This window comes from Marmota marmota, unplaced genomic scaffold (assembly GCF_001458135.2).
Source record: "Marmota marmota marmota unplaced genomic scaffold, marMar, whole genome shotgun sequence".
NCBI lineage: Eukaryota > Metazoa > Chordata > Mammalia > Rodentia > Sciuridae > Marmota > Marmota marmota.
In genome coordinates, this window is record NW_026000082.1 from 29,808,795 (window position 1) to 29,830,183 (window position 21,389).

The 21,389-nt window shown below is 46.2% G+C and overlaps 1 protein-coding gene across 3 annotated transcripts in view; it reads left to right on the plus strand.

Moving 5' to 3' along the window:
• The window catches only part of Csmd2 (CUB and Sushi multiple domains 2), a 546,044-nt gene that overhangs the window by 515,576 nt on the left and 9,079 nt on the right, over positions 1-21,389 (plus strand). For all 3 annotated transcript variants that reach the window (XM_048815794.1, XM_015485297.2, XM_048815793.1), the window contains 9 exons: positions 3,636-3,809; positions 4,793-4,975; positions 9,281-9,457; positions 10,668-10,847; positions 11,251-11,424; positions 14,485-14,658; positions 14,996-15,069; positions 17,824-17,935; positions 18,478-18,657. In XM_048815794.1, the coding sequence (XP_048671751.1) occupies positions 3,636-3,809; positions 4,793-4,975; positions 9,281-9,457; positions 10,668-10,847; positions 11,251-11,424; positions 14,485-14,658; positions 14,996-15,069; positions 17,824-17,935; positions 18,478-18,657 (1,428 nt within the window). The remainder of the gene's footprint in view (positions 1-3,635; positions 3,810-4,792; positions 4,976-9,280; positions 9,458-10,667; positions 10,848-11,250; positions 11,425-14,484; positions 14,659-14,995; positions 15,070-17,823; positions 17,936-18,477; positions 18,658-21,389) is intronic.

Sequence of the window (21,389 nt, forward strand, 5' to 3'; positions counted from 1 at the left end):
CCCTCCAAGGTTAAAATATTTACTATCTGGCCCCTAGAGAAAGTTTGCCAAGCCCTGCTCCATCGCAATGATAATGAATGAGCTCCTGCATCCACATAGCTGCTTCTCCAAGCAAGATGCCAAGGGGGTAAAGCCAAATGCAAAATACATATCCAATGATTCCATTTACATAAAATTCAATCCATGCACAAAAATTTGCAGAAGCAAGCAAAACTAATGAATGGTGTACAAAGTCAAGATGGTGGTTTACTCTGGGGAGGTGGAGAGGGCAGAGATAGGTAGAGAGCATGGTGGCTTCTAAGGTGCTAGCAGTATTCTACTTCTTGATCTGGGTATAATGAGTGTGTTCATTAACGAGTGTAATTATGTGTTCACTTTGTGACAATCCATTAAGCTGTGCACTGGTGATTATTGTATTTTTCTGTACATATGTTGTATTTCTATTAAGGAGAATATATTTGAAAAACTATTAGAGAGTTTAAATTGGACAATTTAGGGAAGTGCAGAAATCACTAATAAATAATCATAGAAGCATTTTAAATGAAAATTGGAGACTCCACTGCTTTCAGAAGAAGAGAATTCGTTGGTTGCATTAAAATAGAATTGCAGAAGGAAGTCCATTAGCATGCATAAGAGTGTGGCCCTGCAAACTGGTTTCCAGAGCTGATTCTGTCATTGAATAGGTCTGTGACCTTGGGTAACTTACATGTCCTTGCCATTTCTTATTCTCTTGATCAGTAAGATGGAGATAAAAATGGTGCCCACCCTATAGGGTTATCTCAAGAAATAAATAGCAAAATCCTTGAAACTCACTGAATTAATGATCAGTTCTGATCTTGAAACTTAGTACCACCTGTTCTTGCTTTCTCACAATTTTATAGGTCATAAATTTAAGTAAGGCTTAGCTGGTATATTAGTCTGGGTTCTTCAGTGAAACAGGAAGAAGATAGGCAGACAGATAGATAGATGATAGATAGGTAGATAAATAGATAGGAAGAGATTTATCATAAGGAATTCATTCATATAATTATGGAGGCTCAGCAAGCTGGAGACCCAGGAGAGTAAATGGTATAAGTTCCAGTCCAAGTCTGAAGGTAGGAAAAGATGATATCCTAGCTAGAAAACAACCAGGCAGAGAAAATTTTCTTACTCTTTTTTTTCTATTTAAGCCTTCAAAGGATTAAATGAAGCTCAATGACATTGGGGAGGGAAACCTGCTTTGTCCAGTCTGCCTATTCAAGTGTTACTATTATCCAGAAACACGCTCAAGAGATACACCTAGAATAATGTTTGACCAAACATCTAGGCACCCCGTAACCTAGTCAAGTTGACACACAAAATCAACCCTCAGAGCACTTGGGACTGGCTGTGGGCTGAGGAGGAAGCTGTTCTTCTTGATGTGGCATCTCTCCATGTGGCTGCTCTCTCTACCAGACTGTCATTGTCTTCTTCCACAAGGTTGTTTTTCCAGGACAAAGGAAAAAGTTATCAGATCTCTGAAGAACAGAGTTCAGAATTCCTCAAACCTCATTCCACCACATTTAGTCAATCAAAGCAGCACAAGGCCAGCCCAGATTAAAGGGAAAGGGAAATAATAGACTCCATTTCTTGGAGCGGGAAGAGTGGCATGCAGGTGCAGGGTTGGAAGAGTTGTTGGTGCCATCTCTGCATACAGTTAGCCCACTGTCACCACAGCCCATAGCCTTGATTTGTGCAGTATACAACTCCTCACCCTCAAGACCTCCAACATCATATTTATTGTGTTCAGTTATCTATTGTGTAACAAATCACCCCAAAAACATAGCTGCTTAATGCCACTATAATTTTATTGCTATGATTGACAATTTGGGCAGGGTTTAGTGGAAACATTCATCTCCACTCCACACGTCATTGGCTATTGTGGCTCCACAGAGCCTAGAAAATCCAAGATGACTTCACTCACATATCAGGGATCCTGGAGCTTGCTGTGATCTGAGACACTATGATTGTTCTCTACCTGGTCCCTCTCTCCACATGATTTCTTCTCATTCAGCAGTCTACACCAGATTCCATAAATGGTAGGACTAATATTCCAAGACATGAAGACAGAAGTTGCTAGACCACTGAGGCTACCACTGGTCCAAGGTCCCCTTCATGACATTCTATTATTTAAGGCAGATCAAAAACCCAGCTTATAGCCAAAGAGAGGGGAAACAGGCTCCAGCCCTTGATGAGTGGAATTGTTAGTGAGAATCTTTGCAGATAACCTACCACAAGCACTTAGAAGCATTTTGGACACACTTTAAGACCACAATGAGATGTGAGGGTACCTAAGACCTATTCATGTCATCAATGTGCCCTGACACAATTTCATCACCAGGGACAGCATTGGTCCAACCCAGATGTTATCCCTGCATTGTCTGTCCTGATCAGCATCCCTGTCAAGAACTCTGCCCTTCCTGGAAACCAGTTATGGCCACAAGGATCTCCCACCAGGTTTCAAGATTTAGTTGAAGTCATTATCATCTCTTCTGAAACTACTGCAACAGCCCCTTCTTTCATGCCCCACCCTGGATTTTTCCCCCACACAGCAGCCAGAATGATCAATCATATTAAAATGTAAGCTGGATCATATCTTTCCATAGTTTCCTATCATGCTTAAAATAAAACCTAAATTCTGTGCCATGATCTGGTTCCCAGGAGGGACCCCCTCCTCCCGTGTCATCTTACATTCTTTCCTCACCTCTTCTATTGCGGCATCTCTGGCTTTCTTGCTGTTCCCCAGCACACCAAGCTCCTCTGTCCTCTGGGCCTTTACACCCCATGTCCCTTCTTTTGTAACACTCTTCCCCCTCAGCTTACATGGCTGGTCCTTCACATCATTCAGGTGACCCCACTCAAAAAAGAGTACCTGTGCCTCACCCTGAACACCTTTTTCCTTTGGCAACTTTACTTTTCTTCATAATACACCCTGAAATTACCTCTTCATTTTCTTACTTTTAGCGCCTCTTCCCACTAGACTATAAGATCCATGTATGCGTGGACTTTGTTCTCCCAAAACACAGAGAATAGCGCCTAGCTCATAACAGATGCTCAATAGATGTGTTGAGTGAATGAAAGGAACAGCCTGTGACAAGGACAGAGGGAAGGCCAAGCCCAACCACAGTGGTAGTGTGGCCCTGCCCTGGCTTGTGCACCTCAGTTCTGGTGTCCCACTTTTACCACCACCTTCACAGTGAGACCTTGGTGTTTCCAGAAAGTGAACTTTCGGGTAAAAGGAACAATTCAGTGACCATTGATGAGACAACTGTCAGATGCAGTTGGAAAAGGGCTGTCACTGGCCCTCAATCTGGAATCATGGTCAGCAAGAGGGTCCCAAAATGGTAGATCTCTTTATCTTATGTTCCCTTGTGAATCATCTCTCTTCCCAGAGACCCCCTGGATATGTGCTGTGGCTGTGAGGAAACAGGGAGAGGTGGGCTCAAGGGTTTATTCTTCCCCGTGCAGACCTGGGCACTGCAGGCAGGTTGGAGCCTTTGTCTGCGGGTGTCCAGTGGGTGTGCCTGCAGGAAGCTTGCTCCCATCGACACCAAGGGTTTCTCCTCTTCCCTGCCCCCCACACAAGAAGCTGCTGAGCTGTTTGCTCTTCCCCACAGTGGTGTCCTGTGGCCATCCAGGCTCCCCGCCTCATTCCCAAATGTCCGGAGACAGCTATATCGTGGGGGCAGTCGTGCGCTACAGCTGCACCGACAAGCGGACTCTGGTGGGAAACGCCACGCGCATGTGCGGGCTGGATGGACACTGGACCGGCTCCCTCCCCCACTGCTCAGGTAAGGAGCTTGGCACTGGGAAGGGGTCCTAGGGAACACAGGCTGTTGGAAGGTGGACTAGCTCCCACCACGTGAGCATGACTGATGGGTGGGAACCCTGCTCCTCCCCTGACAGGTGGAGAGGGCAGCGAGAAGAGGTCCTAACTGGACTTCAGCCCTGGATGATCTGAGTGCAGTTTACCACCTTGGTCAGTTCTGGCCATGCCCATACAGTCAAGAGATTGGAAAATTAGGAAGCGCACAACTTTGTGAATTCACACTCCTATCCAGACACTTGACTTCATGAGCTTCTGAGAGTAGTCCAAGACTTCCTGATAGTTATCATTTCTTAATGTTAAGAACATTTAAAACCCTCTTTCAGCCATTTTGAAATATACAATATGTGTAAGGAAACATCACATTTTACCCTGTAAATATGCATAATGATTACTTGTCAATTAAAAATAAAATAAAACTTTCTTAAGAAGTCAGAGAAGATACACAAAAGCCCAGGTTCAAGCTGAGCTATTGAGAAGACAAAGTCATGCTAAGAAATCTGGGCTTTGTCCTGTCGGCACTGAGCCAGTACAGGTTTCTGCAGGAAAGATACAAGGTCAGATGATTAGTGGTTGCTCAGTTTTCAAGACTGGAGGATAAAGTGGAAGTTGGGTTAGAGAAAGAGTTTAAGAGGAACTTAGTTGGGAGGCTCCTGCAGTAGTTCAAGGTGAAGAATTTTGAACATCTAAATCAAGACCGTGGCCTAGAAAATGGAGAAGGGCACAGAAGCAACAGGTGTTGGTGAGGAAGAGGGAAAAGGAGCCACTGGAATTCCAGCCCAACATGGACCAAAGAACTCAGGCACATTCAGCTGTCACCTCCCTCATCCCAGGTGGCCCGCTGCTTCGCTTAGCAACAGCCCCATCTCCATCCCACTCTCCCTTTCATCCTCCACTCCCTTTCATTCCATGAAAAACCAGCAGCGTCTGCTTGGTTCTGTTCCACAGGCACCAGCACCGGAGTGTGTGGGGACCCTGGGATCCCGGCCCATGGCATCCGTCTGGGGGACAGCTTTGCTCCAGGCAGTCTGATGCGCTTCAGCTGTGAAGCTGGCCACGTGCTCCGGGGGTCGTCAGAGCGAACCTGCCAGGCCAACGGCTCGTGGAGCGGCACGCAGCCTGAGTGTGGAGGTAATGTATGTGACCGTTCTGCTTCTCCCCTTAGCCCAGCCCCAGCACGCCCCTGCTGCTCCCACTCCCGGTCCAGCACCCGCCCTCATAGGGAAACCCGTGGCCCCGCTCCAGCCCTGGGCCTGGCAAACAGGGAGTGGGCATCAACAGAGAGCTCGGTTCGTCTCATTAGTGATCCAAACACAAACACCCTTCCCTACACGGTGCAGGAGGAAGCCACGAAAGACTCACCCATTCAGTCCTCATATAGTTTCACTCAACAATTATGTGCAAATGCTGTGGTTCCTGCTGGGGACACAGGGGTAACTAAGACAGACACACTGCTATGGTCTGAACATTTGCTCCTTCTACTCCCACCTGTGCCAAAATTCATGGTGAGAACTGATCACCATGGGGATGGTATTAGGAGGTGGGGATTGGGGAGGTAATTATGTCATGAAGCCAGAGCCCCCATGAATGGGAGAAGAGCCCTTATAAAAAGGACCTCAGAGAACTCCCTTCCCCTTCTGCCACATCAGGACAAAGCAAGAATATACCATCCCAAAGCCAGATAGTAGGCTGTCCCCAGACACTGAATCTGCCAGCCCCTCTATCTTAGAGAAGCCTCCAAATTACTGTGAAAGTAATTTCTGCTGTTTATGAGCCCCACCAGTCTGTCGTATTATCACAGCAGCTGAACTGACTGCGACACAGCCCACTCTCTCAGAACTTGAAGTCCAAGGGAAGAGACTATGTTAAACAAACAGGCAAAATGCCAAAAGAAATACAAAGAAAAAATTTTAAAACCCTTTAAAAGTCATGTGGTCCCTCAATGATGTCTTGGAAGGTCACACCATTGGGAGAAATTATATTTTTCCACACACTCCTAAATTTCTAGGGGATGGGGAATCAATTCTAAAAGTTCTCTTGGTAGAGTCCCCCTTTTATGGCTAGAACCCAAACAGCCTGCATAGGACTCTTGTAGGCAGAAGGTGAGTTGAACAGCCAGAGTGAGGTTGAGGAGAGAGGAGTGGTATGAAATGACCATCTAGTAAGGTAGTGTGGGGACGGGAAGGGAAGTCATTGCCACAGCGCCGAGGCCTTACTTAGGGTCAGTAATTCAAAGTGAGAGCAGTCAGCTCCAGGCTGTTTGCCCAACTGTGTTTTGCCACTTAGGTGAAGGCAGGGTAGACGGTGTGTTGCGTTTGAGGTTGGGGTTTGACCCAGGGGCTGAGACATTGGCAGAAAGGGGCAAAGCAAAGGAGGCTGGGTGTATGTGGGCAGTAGTTATGAAGGGCCTTGGCATCTAATGGGCAAGGAAGGAGATTTCTGAGTGGAGTAGGAGACAGAGAAAAGTAGGCTTGTCAGTCCCCAGAGGACCAAAAACCTCAGGAAAGAACTAGTCCCAGAGGAAGAGTGGAGAGGCAGCAGGCACAGAGCAGGCTACAGGGAAAGGCCATGGAGCAGTCCTGCGAGGGGCATCCTGGCGTAAGACCTGGGGACACTTGCCCAGGAAAGGAAACATGGATTCAGGGCCCCTCCCACTCATCCACCCCAAAATCCTTCCTTACCTGATATGCTATTTGCAAAGTTAGTTTCTGTAGAATTCTGTAGGCGAGGCAAAAGAGGGATTCTTCAACATCCCCATGACCTATGTCCTATGTCCCGTTTAATGCATTCAGATTCTAAGCAGAGTCAGTTACCAGGTCAGGAGTGTTCAGGGTCAAAAACTGGGCAATTAAGAGTTTGGACCTGACAGTGAATGTTTTAGAGAGAGGGAAGGGGTGAGGAGAGAGAGAGAGAACATCTACAGCTCCTGTGTCCTCTCTTGAAAAGCTCCTACTTTTCCCTAAGGATTCTTATCTCCAGCCCCAGTTGGCTACTCCTTTCTTAGTGCTCCCTACTCCCATTTAAATATGACACTTATTATGTCATATTTCATGTTTTAATTCATCTGATTATAGGTAGGTTTCTTTTTTTCATTTTTTTATTGGTTGTTCAAAACATTACAAAGCTCTTGACATATCATATTTCATACATTAGATTCAAGTGGGTTATGAACTCCCATTTTTACCCCGTATACAGATTGCAGAATCACATCGGTTACACATCCACATTTTTACATAATGCCATATTAATAACTGTTGTATTCTGCTACCTTTCCTATCCTCTACTATCAAGGTAGGTTTCTTATTAGACTACGCTCCTCAAGGGCAGAGGACACTATATTGTAGGCTCATATACTCTGGACTTGTAGGCAGCACAGGTATTTGTTGGATGAATGGATGTCAAAGCCTATTGTGCCCATTATACAGGAATCATTTTGTAGATTTTAATTTGTGACTACATAAATGTACATACTTACAAAATTAAATTTCATCTTAGAGACATGCATTCTCTCAATATCAAAATCTTAATAGGAATAAGAGAACCTAACTATATATCAAGTTGGTGATTAAATAACCCAGAGAATTATTTCAACTAGATTGAAAAAAAAAAGTGAAATTTGTTATGGTATATAGCCCAAGGACAAAGAATTGCAAAGAATTCTTCAGCTGTTTTTAGCAGTCAGCAATCATACTGTTAGTAACCATACTGATATTACTATTCTAAAAATATCACATCTTAAATACTTTAATATATATGGGATAAAGTAAACACATACTATTTACTGTTACTAAGAACCAAGATTTGGGGCATATAAGAGCTACAATATAAAAATAAAGAAATCAAGGAAAAATCTCATTCTAAATTTGGGCTGGCAATATCAATATAAACTCTTAACATATTTTCAGTTTAAATGGTCATTTTTCCAGCTCTAACCACTGTAAAATCTAGATTCAATGACTGCATCAGTAGTAAGATTAGTTTCAGTGTCCATACTGTGGTCTATAAACCCATTCTCCATTGGAAAGGAACCAGGTTCTTTGGAGAAATATTTGATTCTAGGGCTAAGGCAAGGAATATATAAGATAAACACAGGATATCTTATCACTCCAGCAAAGAATCCACCTAAGATAACTGGGGTCATGTGAAAGGAACCCAGGAGCCAACTAGAAGACTCCTATTGGCCAAAGATGGGATAACGTGAGCATTGATAAGAATAATAATGACAATGGATAACAACATGGTAAATAGATTTAAATCCATAAGTTCAAAATGATTCCTAAATAAACCTATCAGACACCTTTGAAACATGCTAGGGAACAAACTCGTTATTCTGATGTCTGATAAAAAGAATCAAGCATTATCTGATCTTCCCCTATGAACCATATTTCAGGGTCAGCAAATATTTGATGATGTGAAATTTCTTTATTAAAGAACTCTCATGCAGAATTAGAATATCACCATTTTCTAACCCTTAAGAAATAATGAATCTGGTCAGTGATCAGCAATTGCTGCTAAAAACCATTAAGTGAAAAATTAAGGGGAACTTTTGTAAAACCAGATTAGACAAGCAAACCTGCAACCCTTGATTAGCTTCAGCATCATGAAGAAGAAAGCAACTACACAATTCTGCGCCTTCCAATCTAGTGTATCAGGAAAGAGAAAGCCACCTAAGGACCTTTGCCAAAATGTAGAACGCAATGTCAGGGAGCTACAGGGGACAGGAACATCTTAAAGGACACCTCACCAATGCAGTTAGCAAAGTCCAGAAAGTGCACAGTTCTGCAGACAAGATCCCCTGGTTTCTATAACAAATCCATTATAGGAGGGGGGAACCCTAGGCTCTGGGTTCAAATTCTTAGAGATGTGCCAACCAAATGCCCATGGATGCCTTATCTGGATCCTGATTCAAACAAAACAATTGTTAAAAAAAAAAAAAAAAAAAGAGGGAGGGGCTGGGACTGTAGCTCAGTAGTAGAGCACTTGCCTTGCACGTGTGAGGTACTGGGTTCAATCCTCAGCACCACATAAAAATAAATAAATAAATAAAGATATTGTACCAACTACAACTAAAATAAATTTTTTTAAAAAAGAGGGAGAGAAGGAGAGAGAGAAAGAAATGAGAAAAGTTGTTAAGCACTGATAGAATATTTGGTAATATTAAGGAATACTATAAAATTTTAAGTACAATCATAAAATATATAGTCTTTTTCCTTTTTAAAAAAACACAAAATTTTTAGAAATAAAAAAACAAACAAACATATCTGTCCCTCCTTCGCTTCCCTTCCAGAGGTGAGATGATCAGATGGGAAAACTGCAGGTGGGGCATCTCCATCCAAGGGTCCTTAGGTAGCATGGGATTTCTGTGCCAGGCAGTCCTCAGTCCCCTAGGTGGCACCACCATTGTCTGGTGAATAATGTGCTGTTTTGGCTTCCTAGTGATCTCTTGTGGGAACCCTGGGACTCCGAGCAACGCCCGAGTCATGTTCAGTGATGGCCTGGTGTTCTCCAGCTCCATTGTCTACGAGTGTCGGGAAGGCTACTATGCCACGGGCCTGCTCAGCCGGCACTGCTCTGTCAATGGCACCTGGACAGGCAGTGACCCTGAGTGCACAGGTGAGAGCCAGGCAAGCGGTGGCCCATGCAATTGGCCCTTCCTTGCTGAAGAAGCGGGTCCGTGGGAGGCTGGAAAAACTACTTGGAGGGGTGGGATTGAGCTAGAGTAAGACACATACAAATAGCTTCTGCTTATTGAGCATGCGTGTGTGGCAGCCAGGAGCCATGGGCTTTGTTTGATATGTATATGTCATTTGATTTTCTCCACAACCCCATGAAGTCGCTTCTAGTAGTCCCATTTCTGATATGGGATGACTGAGGCTCAGAGGGGTGAGAATATATACATTTCTATCTAGTTTGTGTAGAAAAGTAAAAGGAAAGAAATCCCACGCTACCTAAGGACCTTTGGATGGAGATGGCCACCTGCTGCTTTCCATCTGATCATCTCACCCCTGGAAGGGAAGGAGAGACAGAGACTTCAAAACCCTCAGGCTCAGCCCGATTCCCTTTCCGCTTTAAAGCTGCCACCATCCACCAACTTTATTCCTTCCTTCTCCTTGGGCCCATCCCCGATGTGGCTTGGCTCCTGAGCATTGGCTTCCCTTCCTTGCTCCTCTCAGGGGTCACCCAGACCCTTTTACCCGGAAAGTCAGACACAGTGGAGCCCAGATGGGAGAGAGAATCTGAAAACATTCTCCCTTCCTAAGTCCAGTCTGATTTCAAGCCCATCTGAAGTCTGTGTCAAGCTCTGAGACCAGCAGCTTATCAGATCCACCCTTGCTTGATACCACAGCAGAGATGTGACCATTGCTTCTAGGCCATTTGGCCTACAGAGGCCTCCTAGGCACAACAGCAGATGATAAGAGGCACTTGGTGGGCAAACTGTCTTATGTGGTCCACAAAAAGATCAGGCTCTTCAACCTAGAAATCCCCTCTCCCTGGGCCCCAGCCCCATTTAGGTGAGAGCCCTCTTCCTCTTGGCAGGATGGTTGTAAATAAGAGGGGTGATCTTTAAGGCCCAAGTTTCTGGGGTATGTAAAGATGGTGTGGGCAGGGATAGCAGGGATGTGGGGAGGCCAGTCAGGGAGATTTGACTCAGTGGACTTTATAATGGGCATTGCCAGGCTGGGAGGCTGGGAGGGCACAGGACGTCACTGATCTGACACTTTTCCTCTTTGGACTCATGCAGGGAGTGGTAGGCATGGCGTTGGAATGCTTAGAAGTGGGGTCCAGGCTAGGAGTCAACCACACTGTCTCTCTCTTACCCTAGTCATAAACTGTGGTGACCCTGGGATTCCAGCCAATGGCCTCCGGCTGGGCAATGACTTCAGGTACAACAAAACTGTGACATACCAGTGTATCCCTGGCTACATGATGGAGTCACACAGGGTGTCTGTGCTGAGCTGCACCAAGGACCGAACATGGAATGGTACCAAGCCAGTCTGCAAAGGTGCGTCTGAGGGCTGAAGATGTGGACAGAGGGCCAAAGGATACACAAGTGAGACGTGGGCCTGGAGTATCTAGAAGGGAGGGAGAGCCCTACCATCCTCTGGGGAAAGTGTCCAAGGTGAGGACTGGTCCTGTATGAATATTGTCAGATGGGAGATGGAAGATACCAAGGTAAGGCTTGGATTTGAACATCAGTGGGAAGGTTATGCAGAGACAAGACAGGGTGGTCACATTTCAGATGCAAGATCAGAGCTCCTGCAGTAGGAGGGGTCCTTTCTGATTCTTTCTGCTTGGCCCAGACTCCCAGCTGGTGCAGGGGACTCAGTAGAATACATAATGGTGGGCAGGGGACTGATTTCCCCAGGATGGCACCAGAACTCCGCCTGCTCTGGTGTCCCCCTCAGCTATCATGTGCAAGCCGCCTCAGCTCATCCCCAACGGGAAAGTGGTGGGATCTGACTTCATGTGGGGCTCCAGTGTGACTTACGCCTGCCTGGAAGGGTACCAGCTCTCCTTGCCAGCAGTGCTCACCTGTGAAGGAAACGGATCCTGGACCGGAGAGCTGCCTCAGTGCTTCCGTAAGTGGCTCACAGGGACCTGGGGTGCATCTTGTCTGATGGCTCCTTCCCTTCCCTCCACAGAGCTTCACTGGGGGAAAGCCTAGAGTAAGCAGCTCCTTGCCCCAGACCAGGGAAGAGTTTGTCGCTACTGTCTGGAGTCACAGTGGAAAGGAATTAAATCAGATGAGGAAGGTGTTTCTTCACTTGAAGGGGGCAGTACTCAAAGATTTGGGGACAGCCAGTGCTAGGAACATGCCCATCTTTGTGGAAAATCCCTTGCGTGGAAAAGACTACTGAAGGTCCCTGATTTTCTGGTGAGATGCTACCTTTTATCCACCTGGCCCAGCTTTGTCCTGATGAGCTCCAAGCCCATTCCAGGACTGGTTCCTGACCAGGGTCCCCAGAGAAGTAAATTGTGGGTCTCTTTTTTTGACAACCCCATGAATGGGCTCTGGAAGCTTTTCTTCTTGCCCATGCTTTGGATAAACAAACCTATTTTTCCTTTCTAATCGACATTTTTGTAATTCTGCAAATTACATGCTCATGACACTGTTTAGATACCTCTAAGATTTGTTTCAGTTGGGAATTTCAGCAGGGATTAGGGCCAGCAGCCCAAAAGTGGACATAGGCAGTTGGTTCATGGTTAACACCTCTGAACTTCACACAACCACCAGGGGACATTGAAAGTTCACTGAGTCTCAGCACTGAGTGTGGACTCAGCAACCTTGCTTTTCCTATTGAGAAAAATGGAGTTGCCAATATTTCTTTTTAACAATGTATGATGGGGACTGCGGGGGTGGGGGGTGGCAGTATAGCTGAGTGTCAGAGTGCATACTTGGCATGAGTGAGGCCCTGGGCTCAATCCCCAGCGCACGCACACACACACACACACACACACTCACAAAGCAAATAATGAATTAAGGCCATTGTAAAAGAAAATTGTACTATATTAGAAAATAATATTTCTCAAAGATAAACCATAGTCAGGCTTGGATTCTGCCTCCACATGGATCACATGTATTTTTCATATATAGTGATACACACACAAATCTCTATAAGCGGTGTTGGATCATGCTGTACATGTTATTTCATGACTTGTATTCACTGATGGGCCATAAGGACCTTTCCCTCAACACCTCTCTCTATTAGTATATGCAGATCTATGCATCATCATTTTTAATGGCTTTAAAGAATTTCCTACACCACACCACAGTTTGCTTAATCTCCTCCCATTGGTGATGAATTTAGATTGTCTCCAATTTAATCATGTTAGAAGTAGTTGTGTAGTAAATATCCCTGCAAATAACTTTTCTTCACTCTCATAGAAGAGTCTTGGGAGTGCGATTGCTGGGCCAGTGGGCAGGCCCCTGTACTTCCTGACACGTGTTGCCCTGAACTGCCTTCTGGAAAGAGCATCTTCATTTACATTCCACCTGCAATTTCAGCAATGGTTCTTTTTTTAAACTTTTTTTAGTTTTAGGTGGACACAATATCTTTATTTTTTATTTTTATGTGGTGCTGAGACTCGCACCCTCATCAACAATGGAGTTGCCAATATTTTAAAATATCTGCAAGCCCGTGGAGTTTAAAAAGATATCTCATCCCTTTAATTGTATCCCATTGCTTGTTAGACAGGCTGAGCGGATCTTTGTCAGCCTTTGCATATCTTGTTTTTGGAGTTGTCTCTTCCAGATATTACGGTATCTAGTCTACCCGGCTTCTAGCTTGCTTCTGATTGGTCAGCTCAGAATCTCCAATTTCCAGGGCATAGGCTACGGGTTCATCTTGCATTTTATCTTGCTTGTGATAGTGAACCTCACAGCTGTGTGTGCACACATGATAGCATAAAGTGATGTTTGTAGTGATGCCACAGGAGCTTTGCCATGGCATTGGACCTGGGACTTTGCAGTTGCCAGGCAAGCACTCTACCACTGAGCCACATCCCCAGCCTACTGGTTGTGAATTTTTTTTTTTACCTTTGCTTTTTTTCTTTATTTATTGGCTAATGCCATAATTTCATTCTTCTTTAATGCCGAGTAACTTTCCATTATGTATATATACCACATTTTCTTTATCATTCATCTATTGAAGGGCACCTAGATTGGTTCCATAGTTTGGCTATTATGAATTGAGCTTAATGATATTTCTGATGTTAATATGAACTCAGTGGAATGGGCACACTCATACACACCTGCCACAGTGTAAATGTCAACCTTTTTGAAAGAAATTTGACACTATACCTCACTGAGACCATGCTCAAACCTTTGAAGATAAGTGCACTACTAGAAAATGCTCTTAAAAAGATAATATGTGTGGAAGGAAAGTCATGTATAATTTTATAATAGAAAATGCCTAACATCAGAGTTATAATAAAATGTAATTACAGTTGGGTGTAGTGGCAAATGCTTATCATCCCAGCTACTTAGGAAGTTGCTGAGGTAGGAGGATTATAAGTTCAAACTCAGCTTCAGCGACTTAGCAAGACCCTGTCTCAAAATAAAAAGGGCTAGGGATGTGGTTCAATGGTTAAGTACACCTGGGTTCATTCCCTAGTATCTTCCAGAAATGTAATGACAATGTAACTACCCATTGCAAAATTGTGTAGCCAATAAAGGATGATAATTTTATAAACATAGAAAACATTTGCAGGATGATATTAAGTGAATGAAACAAGATTGCAGTCATGTGGGTACTGAGTTTGTAGCCAAACACAGATATACATACAACCAAATAAGGAATGGAAGGGGATATGCACTTTTGTTTTTTCCTTTGCCATACGGGGGATTGAACCCACAGCCTCAGCGTGCTAAGCACGGGCCCTACCACTGAGCTACACCCACAGCCCTGCATCCATATTCTGAACTCCCTGAGATGTTATTCCTTTACTTGGACAGTGATTGCCAGGCTCTCTGAGTGTGCAAAGGACAGGAGATTAGCAGTTGCAGCAGAGACAAGTGGAAGCAGCTGCAGTCCCAGAGTTCAAGTGGAACCTGGAAGGACACAGAACAAAGGCAGAGCCAGTGGACAACTGGGCTTTAGAAAGTAACTGAGACCCACTTTCCTCCCCTGTCTTCCCAGCCGTGTTCTGTGGCGATCCTGGGGTCCCGCCCCGTGGGAGAAGAGAGGACCGAGGCTTCTCGTACAGGTCATCTGTGTCCTACTCCTGCCACCCTCCTCTGGTGCTGGTGGGCTCTCCACGGAGGTTTTGTCAATCAGATGGGACATGGAGTGGCACCCAGCCCAGCTGCATAGGTGAGGGGGCTGTGGGGCTGAGTGCGGGGCTAGGCAGTTGCGGGGGCAGTCATCTTTGCGACCTGAGAGGCTGTTTTCCTTTTCCCGTCTCATCTGCAATAAGGAACAAGTCCTCCTCCTTCAGGTTTCTTGGAGCAGGATGAGAAATGGCCAGAGTTAATGTCTTGGGGATTCAGCATTCAACTGGGGCTCTGGGGCAGGCAGGGCCTCAGAAGGCAGGGGGCATCGGGATGTGGCTTGGTTTTCTACATTCGTCTGTCAGGGTGACTGTCAGGGTGACTGCCACGGTGAAAGTGTGGGTGACCATGTGGCCTGCTTCTTTGTTTGGGCCATCCAGATCCCACGCTGACCATGTGCGCGGACCCCGGAGTGCCACAGTTCGGGATACAGAACAATTCCCAAGGCTACCAGGTAAGGAGGTCAGCCAAGATGGGGCCTTCCTGCCTCCTGTCCCTTCCTGTCACAGTCAGCATCAGAAGACTCAGGGACCTTCTTGGGGACAGCACGGGGGCAAGACAAGACTTGAAATTGGAGGGAAAAAGTGTTCTGCTTTATTGAACCCTTCGAAACTGGAAGAGCTCTGTCCACCAGGGAGGCAGAGGAGGCAGGCGGCTTGCAGGGCTGTGAACACTCCCCGCAACCCCAGAGTTGGGGTGGGTGTTTGTGGAAATACTGAAATGTGTGAGGCAGACAGACTTCCTGTCCTCAAGGCACCCGCACCCTGGCCACAGACACAGCTTATTCTGGGTGATGGGAACCAGCAGGGGCCACCCCAGAGGCATGTCTGCCAGCAGGCAGATGAGTGCACTCCTAGAAATTCTCCCAAGAAAATAATACACGTGAAAGTCACGTGTACCTTTATAATAGAAAATGCCTAACATCAGATTTATGATAAAATGTAATTACAGTGCAACCGCCATTGCAAAATTGTGTAGCCAATAAATGATAATGATGTTGTAAACATAGAAAATGTTTGCAGGATGATATTAAGTGTATGAAGCACCTGTGAGGATGGAGGCCCCTCACACATTTCAGAAGGAGCTATGGGAGGAGGAGTCTTGGATGGCCTGGGGTGGGGGGGATTGAATGGAGGAAAGGAAGCAGAAAGGCAGGGGGTGGACAGTTAGCTAGAGCCCAAGACACGCCCAAGAAGGTGTCAGGGACTAACCTGGGAAGGACAGGCTGGGCCCTCACCGGGTGACATCACTTACTCCTTCAATCTGTGCGGCAGCAGATATTCACTGCCATGAGCAGTTCCAGATGAGGAGACTCGGGGTGAGTAGGCAGGCAAGGGGCTTGCCCTGATGGAGCTGCCCAGATGGTGACAATAATCCAACTACCAACATCACTTCCATGAGCGCCAAGCATCACATAATGTGGTATAAGGGGGCTTGAACAAGGTGGTCATTATTTTAGGTAGGGTAGTTAGGGAAGAGCCCTCCTAAAGGTGACATTTGAACTGCGGCCTCCACAATGAGAAGGGCAATCCTGTGCAAAGCTGGGTGACACTCCTGTCTGAGCCAGGGCCAGAGCACAGGATCTCCGAGGCAGGGAAGGGCTTATCAGGGTGAGGGTGGACAGCAGGCCTCCAGCCAGTCTGCAGCCCAGTAGGCGAGGAGGAGAGGTGAAGTCAGAGGTCTGGGCTAGGTGTGGAAGCTTCGGTGGCTGCTGAGGTTAGACACAATACACCTCACCAGAAGTTTCTGTGTGGTCCAAAAGTTCCACTCCTGGAACTTTTTTATTGCCTAGAGACAGTCTTGCACATGTCACCAGGGAATAAGAAAAACTAATATAATCATAGAGTGGATTATTACACAGCAGTGAAAATGAATGCACCACAGCTCTACGTAACATGGATGCATCCTGGAGATGCATCATTAATGACAGCGGTGATGCAAGATGAAAACTAGTAAGACTAATTAAACTGTTTGGAGATGTATTACACATTGATGGGATAGGACTACTATTAACAGGGTAAGGAAAAATTCAGGAGAGTGATTACCACTGAGAGGGACTCAAGGGATGGGGCAGAGAAGGAGCAGGGGCTATGACCACCATGCCACAGAGTTGAGCCTTCAGTGGCACAGTGGTTCCACTCACAGAGCTCGTTCTGTGATCACACGCCCTGTCCCCATCGGTTCCCGGAATCCTTTGTACGTCTCAGATAACTCCTAACAATTTTTGCAAGGAAGGGGCCTGGACCAGGTCATGCGGGGCCCTGAAGCCAATGTCATCTCCTGGGTTTTATTTGAAAAGTCACAGGAAGCAACATCATTTGAAAGACCACTTGGGCTGCCGAGTTGAGACTGAAGGACAGAGGGGGGAAGAATAGAGGCACTCAGACAAGCAGGATGCTGTGGAGGTGACTCACGAGAAAAGTAAGGGTAAGGGTGATGTTGTGAGAGCTCAGGGACAGCAGGGAGAGACATGGAGCCTTCGGGGCACAGTGTCCTTCCACAGAGCTAAGAGGACCTGACCATGGGTTGGACTGAGGCATGGAAAGAGTCAAACGTGACTTGAGGTTTCTGATTTGCACAACTGGGTGGATAAAGTTGCCGTTTGCTGAATCAAATGATGAAATCTAAGAGGAAGACAAGTTGGGTGTGGAAGGGAGTGGAAATCACGGAGTTTCACGTTGCACTGGAATTTGCTCCAGGAGGTGACAGGAACACAGGAGCATCTGAGTGGGAAGTGGTACCTTCTGAGTTGCCGTGTGGGAAACTGATGTGGTCACAAAGTGGATTGGAGAGGGGGAGGCGGGGCTGGTGGCTGCAGGAGTGTGGAGGGGGACAGTTAGGAGCTAGTGGAGGTGACAGTGGGGAACGCAGCTGAGCAGGGGAGAAGCGGAGGGAGGGGCTATTCTGTGAGTGAGATGTTCAAGAAGCCCAGAGCCCTGCTGGGGGAGGGACATCAGTAAAGAAAGCAAGTCTCCCATCCTTGGGGAACTCACGGTTTCATAGAAGAAAGGGACACACTCGGGCGGTGATCTGTACACCATGTTTTCCATCCCATCACTGCCTCATTTGAGAGTCATCCAGGCAGAGTCACCCAGGGTTGCAGGCAGAGGCAGCAGCGTGGGCAGGTGCTGGGTCAGGGCAAGAAAGCAGCGGGTGACAGGTGTCACTGGCTGGAAAGGGATGACGGGACCCTCTGTCCTTGCCACAGGTTGGCAGCACGGTGCTCTTCCGTTGTCAGAAAGGATACCTGCTTCAGGGCTCCACCACCAGGACCTGCCTGCCCAACCTGACCTGGAGTGGAACTCCGCCCGACTGCGTCCGTGAGTGCAGCCCCCACCTGCGTCCCCCTGCCCGCGGGCACCTGGGAGATGCGCTGAATGCTCTGAGTGCCCTGAATGGCAGGGAGCTTTCTGCCTCTGTCCCCACCAGTGCCGACCTCTTTGTGGTGTTTGCCCCCTGGGGCTTCACAGATGTCTCCACACAAAAGCCTTTCTGGAATTTGAAGGCAATTCCCTGCCTTCGCAAAGCAAAATCTGTCCAGTGGCAGCAAAAACTAAGTACAAGGCCTGGCCCTGGGGGTCCGGGGATTTCAGGCTCTGACCACAGTGACTCCATCTTCCCGCAGGCAGTGCTGCAGGCTTGGATTCCTCCAGGGCTGGCCAAGCCATCCGCCACGCGATCTCCATCTTGGCCATTCCTAGACACCAAGTCTGGGGCTGGGGAGGAGTCTGAGGAGGGGGTGCTGGGCAGGAAAGGACCCAGAAGGGAAAGGGAGGGAATGTTCCATCTGGAACCGGAATGGTGGAGGAGGTCCCCGAAGACCCCATCTCCTCAGGTCTAACTAAGTCTCTCCTCCCGCCAGCCCACCACTGCAAGCAGCCGGAGACACCAACCCATGCCAACGTCGGGGCCCTGGACCTGCCCTCCATGGGCTACACGCTCATCTACTCCTGCCAGGAGGGCTTCTCCCTCAAGGGTGGTTCCGAGCACCGCACCTGCCGGGCGGACGGCAGCTGGACCGGCAAGCCGCCCATCTGCCTGGGTGAGTGAGCCGGCCCAGAGCCCCCGGGTGGGAGGCCAGAAGGGACTCTGTGCTTGGGCTGAAAAGGTGAAAGGAAAGAATAAAGGGGATTTCCAAGAGCCGGACCCTGGCTCAGATTCTGCGAGGCACTGTGTCTCCAGGAGACCACCCCAGAGCAGTCTAAGGAGGCGCCTGGCGAACCCCAAGGCTTAGCTCGCCACCTCTGCACATTGCAGGGGCAGGCGCATCACCAGGCACAGAAAAGGTCGCTCTTCCACCAACTCAGAAGGACACATGACATAGATTATAAACTTGATGAAACGGTACCCACCCAAGATGGCCAGGACCCCCCACACACCTTGTTACTTTTTTTAACTAATACATAAAAATAATGCACATTTCTGAGGTCGCATGTGACATTTCGGTACATAGACACTGCATAAAGTTCAAGTCAGCAAACATCTCTGTCCTCAAGTGATCACCAGCCCCTCCCTCTTCTCCATCCACAATTTCTCTCTTTCTTGTGCATCATCACTGTGCGGGATTCAGTGCTAGAGACACAGCCCTGCCCTGAAAGGAGCTCATACTTGACTGCAGAGAGACAGACGTGTTTTCAGGTGTAACAGTACCTTGAGGAACGTAGCGATGCGCTGAACACCGAGGGAACGGGGACGGAGGGCGCTAAACCTGGGGGGAGTCAGGGAAGGCTTCCTGGAGAAGGTGATGTTTGAGTCTGGCCTTAAGTGAAAGGGTCAAATATAGAGCATCATTTGATGCTGGAATAGAATTGAACTCTTATAGGAGCTGACCTCACCATATGCACTTTGTGTGGGTTAGCTCATTTAATCCTCATCATCCTATGAGTCAGTGCTGATCCCATCTATGTTTGATATATGAGGAAACTGGGGCACAGAGAGGTTAAATCATATGCCCAAAGTCACCAGCTGATAAAGGAAAATATCCAAACTCTGACATTCTAGCTTCAGGGTCCATGCCCTTAACTACTTAGCCATCCTGCCTGCCAAACAGACTTTCGATGATCAGAGTCTTGATCAGAATAACATTGTTTTATTTTCATTGTATGGATTATTATAAATTTTATTTATAGAAAGCAATATTTGCTTTTTAAATTGAAGTGACACACTTGTGCATATGTACGGGGCACATATTTTGGGGAACAGCATGACATTTATCCTTTCTATGTGTTTTCCACATGTGGAGATGATACAAGGGTTCTTTTTAAAAGTATATTCATTATTCATTTTTTGTTGTGGCAAAATTTACCAAACATAAAATTTTAAGTACACAATTCAGTGATATTAGATACATTCACGATATCATTCAACCATCACCACTATCCATTTCCAGAACTTTGTCATCATCCTGAACAGAAATTCTGTGCCTATTAAACAATATCTCCCATCTTCTTAGCCTGTGGTAACCTCTGTTTTACTCTCCATCTCTGTGAAATTGACTGTTCTAAATATCTTGTGTCAGTGACATCATACAACATTTGTCCTTTTGTGCCTGGTTTATTACACTTGGCATAATGTAGTCAGCATTCATCCATGTTTTGGCAGTCTCAGAATCTCATTCCTTTTTAATGGCTGAATAATATTTTATGATGTGTTTATATTATTTCATTTTGTTTGTCTATTCATCCATTGATGGACACTTTGGTTGTTTCTACTTGGCTATTTTATGAAAAATGCTGCTGTTAACAAATGTTTTGTGTGAATATTTTCAATTCTCTTGGGTAGACATCTACAAGTAGAATGTGGCATGTTGAGAAGCTGCCAAGCTGTTCTCCACAGTGCCTGCACCATTTTGCATTCCCAGCAGCAAATATACCCAGGTTCCAATTGCTCTACATACTTGCCAACACTTATTATTGTCCATCTTTTTTAGCATAGCCATCCAAAAAGGATGCCAAGTGGTGCCTCATGATTTTAGTTTTTTCATCCAATTAATGCTTCATTTTTCATTGACAAATAAATATTGGTATGTGTACAACATGATGTTCTGACATCTGTATATGTTGTGGAATGGCTGAACCAAGCTAATTAGCACTTAAAAACTACTCTTAGCAATTTCATATATACAATACTTTGTTATTGACCTGCTCACCACCACATACAGTAAATCTTGAACTTGTTCCTCATGTCTAACTGAAATTTTGTACCCTTTGACCAACATCTCCCCAACTCCACCTGCTCACTGCCCCAGCCCCTGGGAACTATCATGTTCCTTTCTGCTTCTAGAGTCTAACTTCTTTTTATTTCTGTATGATTATAAAAAGAAGTGAGCTCATGCAGGAGTTACTTAGCTTATTTCACTTACTGTCCTCATGTTGTCAGGACAACATCTCCTTTTAACAGGCTGAATAGCATTCGTGTGTGTGTGTGTGTGTGTGTGTGTGTGTGTAAAAATGGACAAGGGGGTTGATTCCATATCGTGTCTGCTGTGGATGATGCTGAACTATCAGGGGAGTGTTGGCATCACTTGGGCATAGTGACATCAGTCCCGCTGGGCAGATACCCAGGATTGAGACCTCTGGATCATATGGTAATTCTATTTCCACTTTTTCTCCTGGCTACTTCAAGATTATGGTAGATACTGTTCCCCTAGTTATTTAATGCAGTAATAAAGAATCACATATATGGTTATCTCCTAAAGCCTCATTTAAAATTTTAATAACTGTCACTGGTGCAATGGATTTCCTTTGCAGTTCTTTATTATTCTGAGATGGGGCC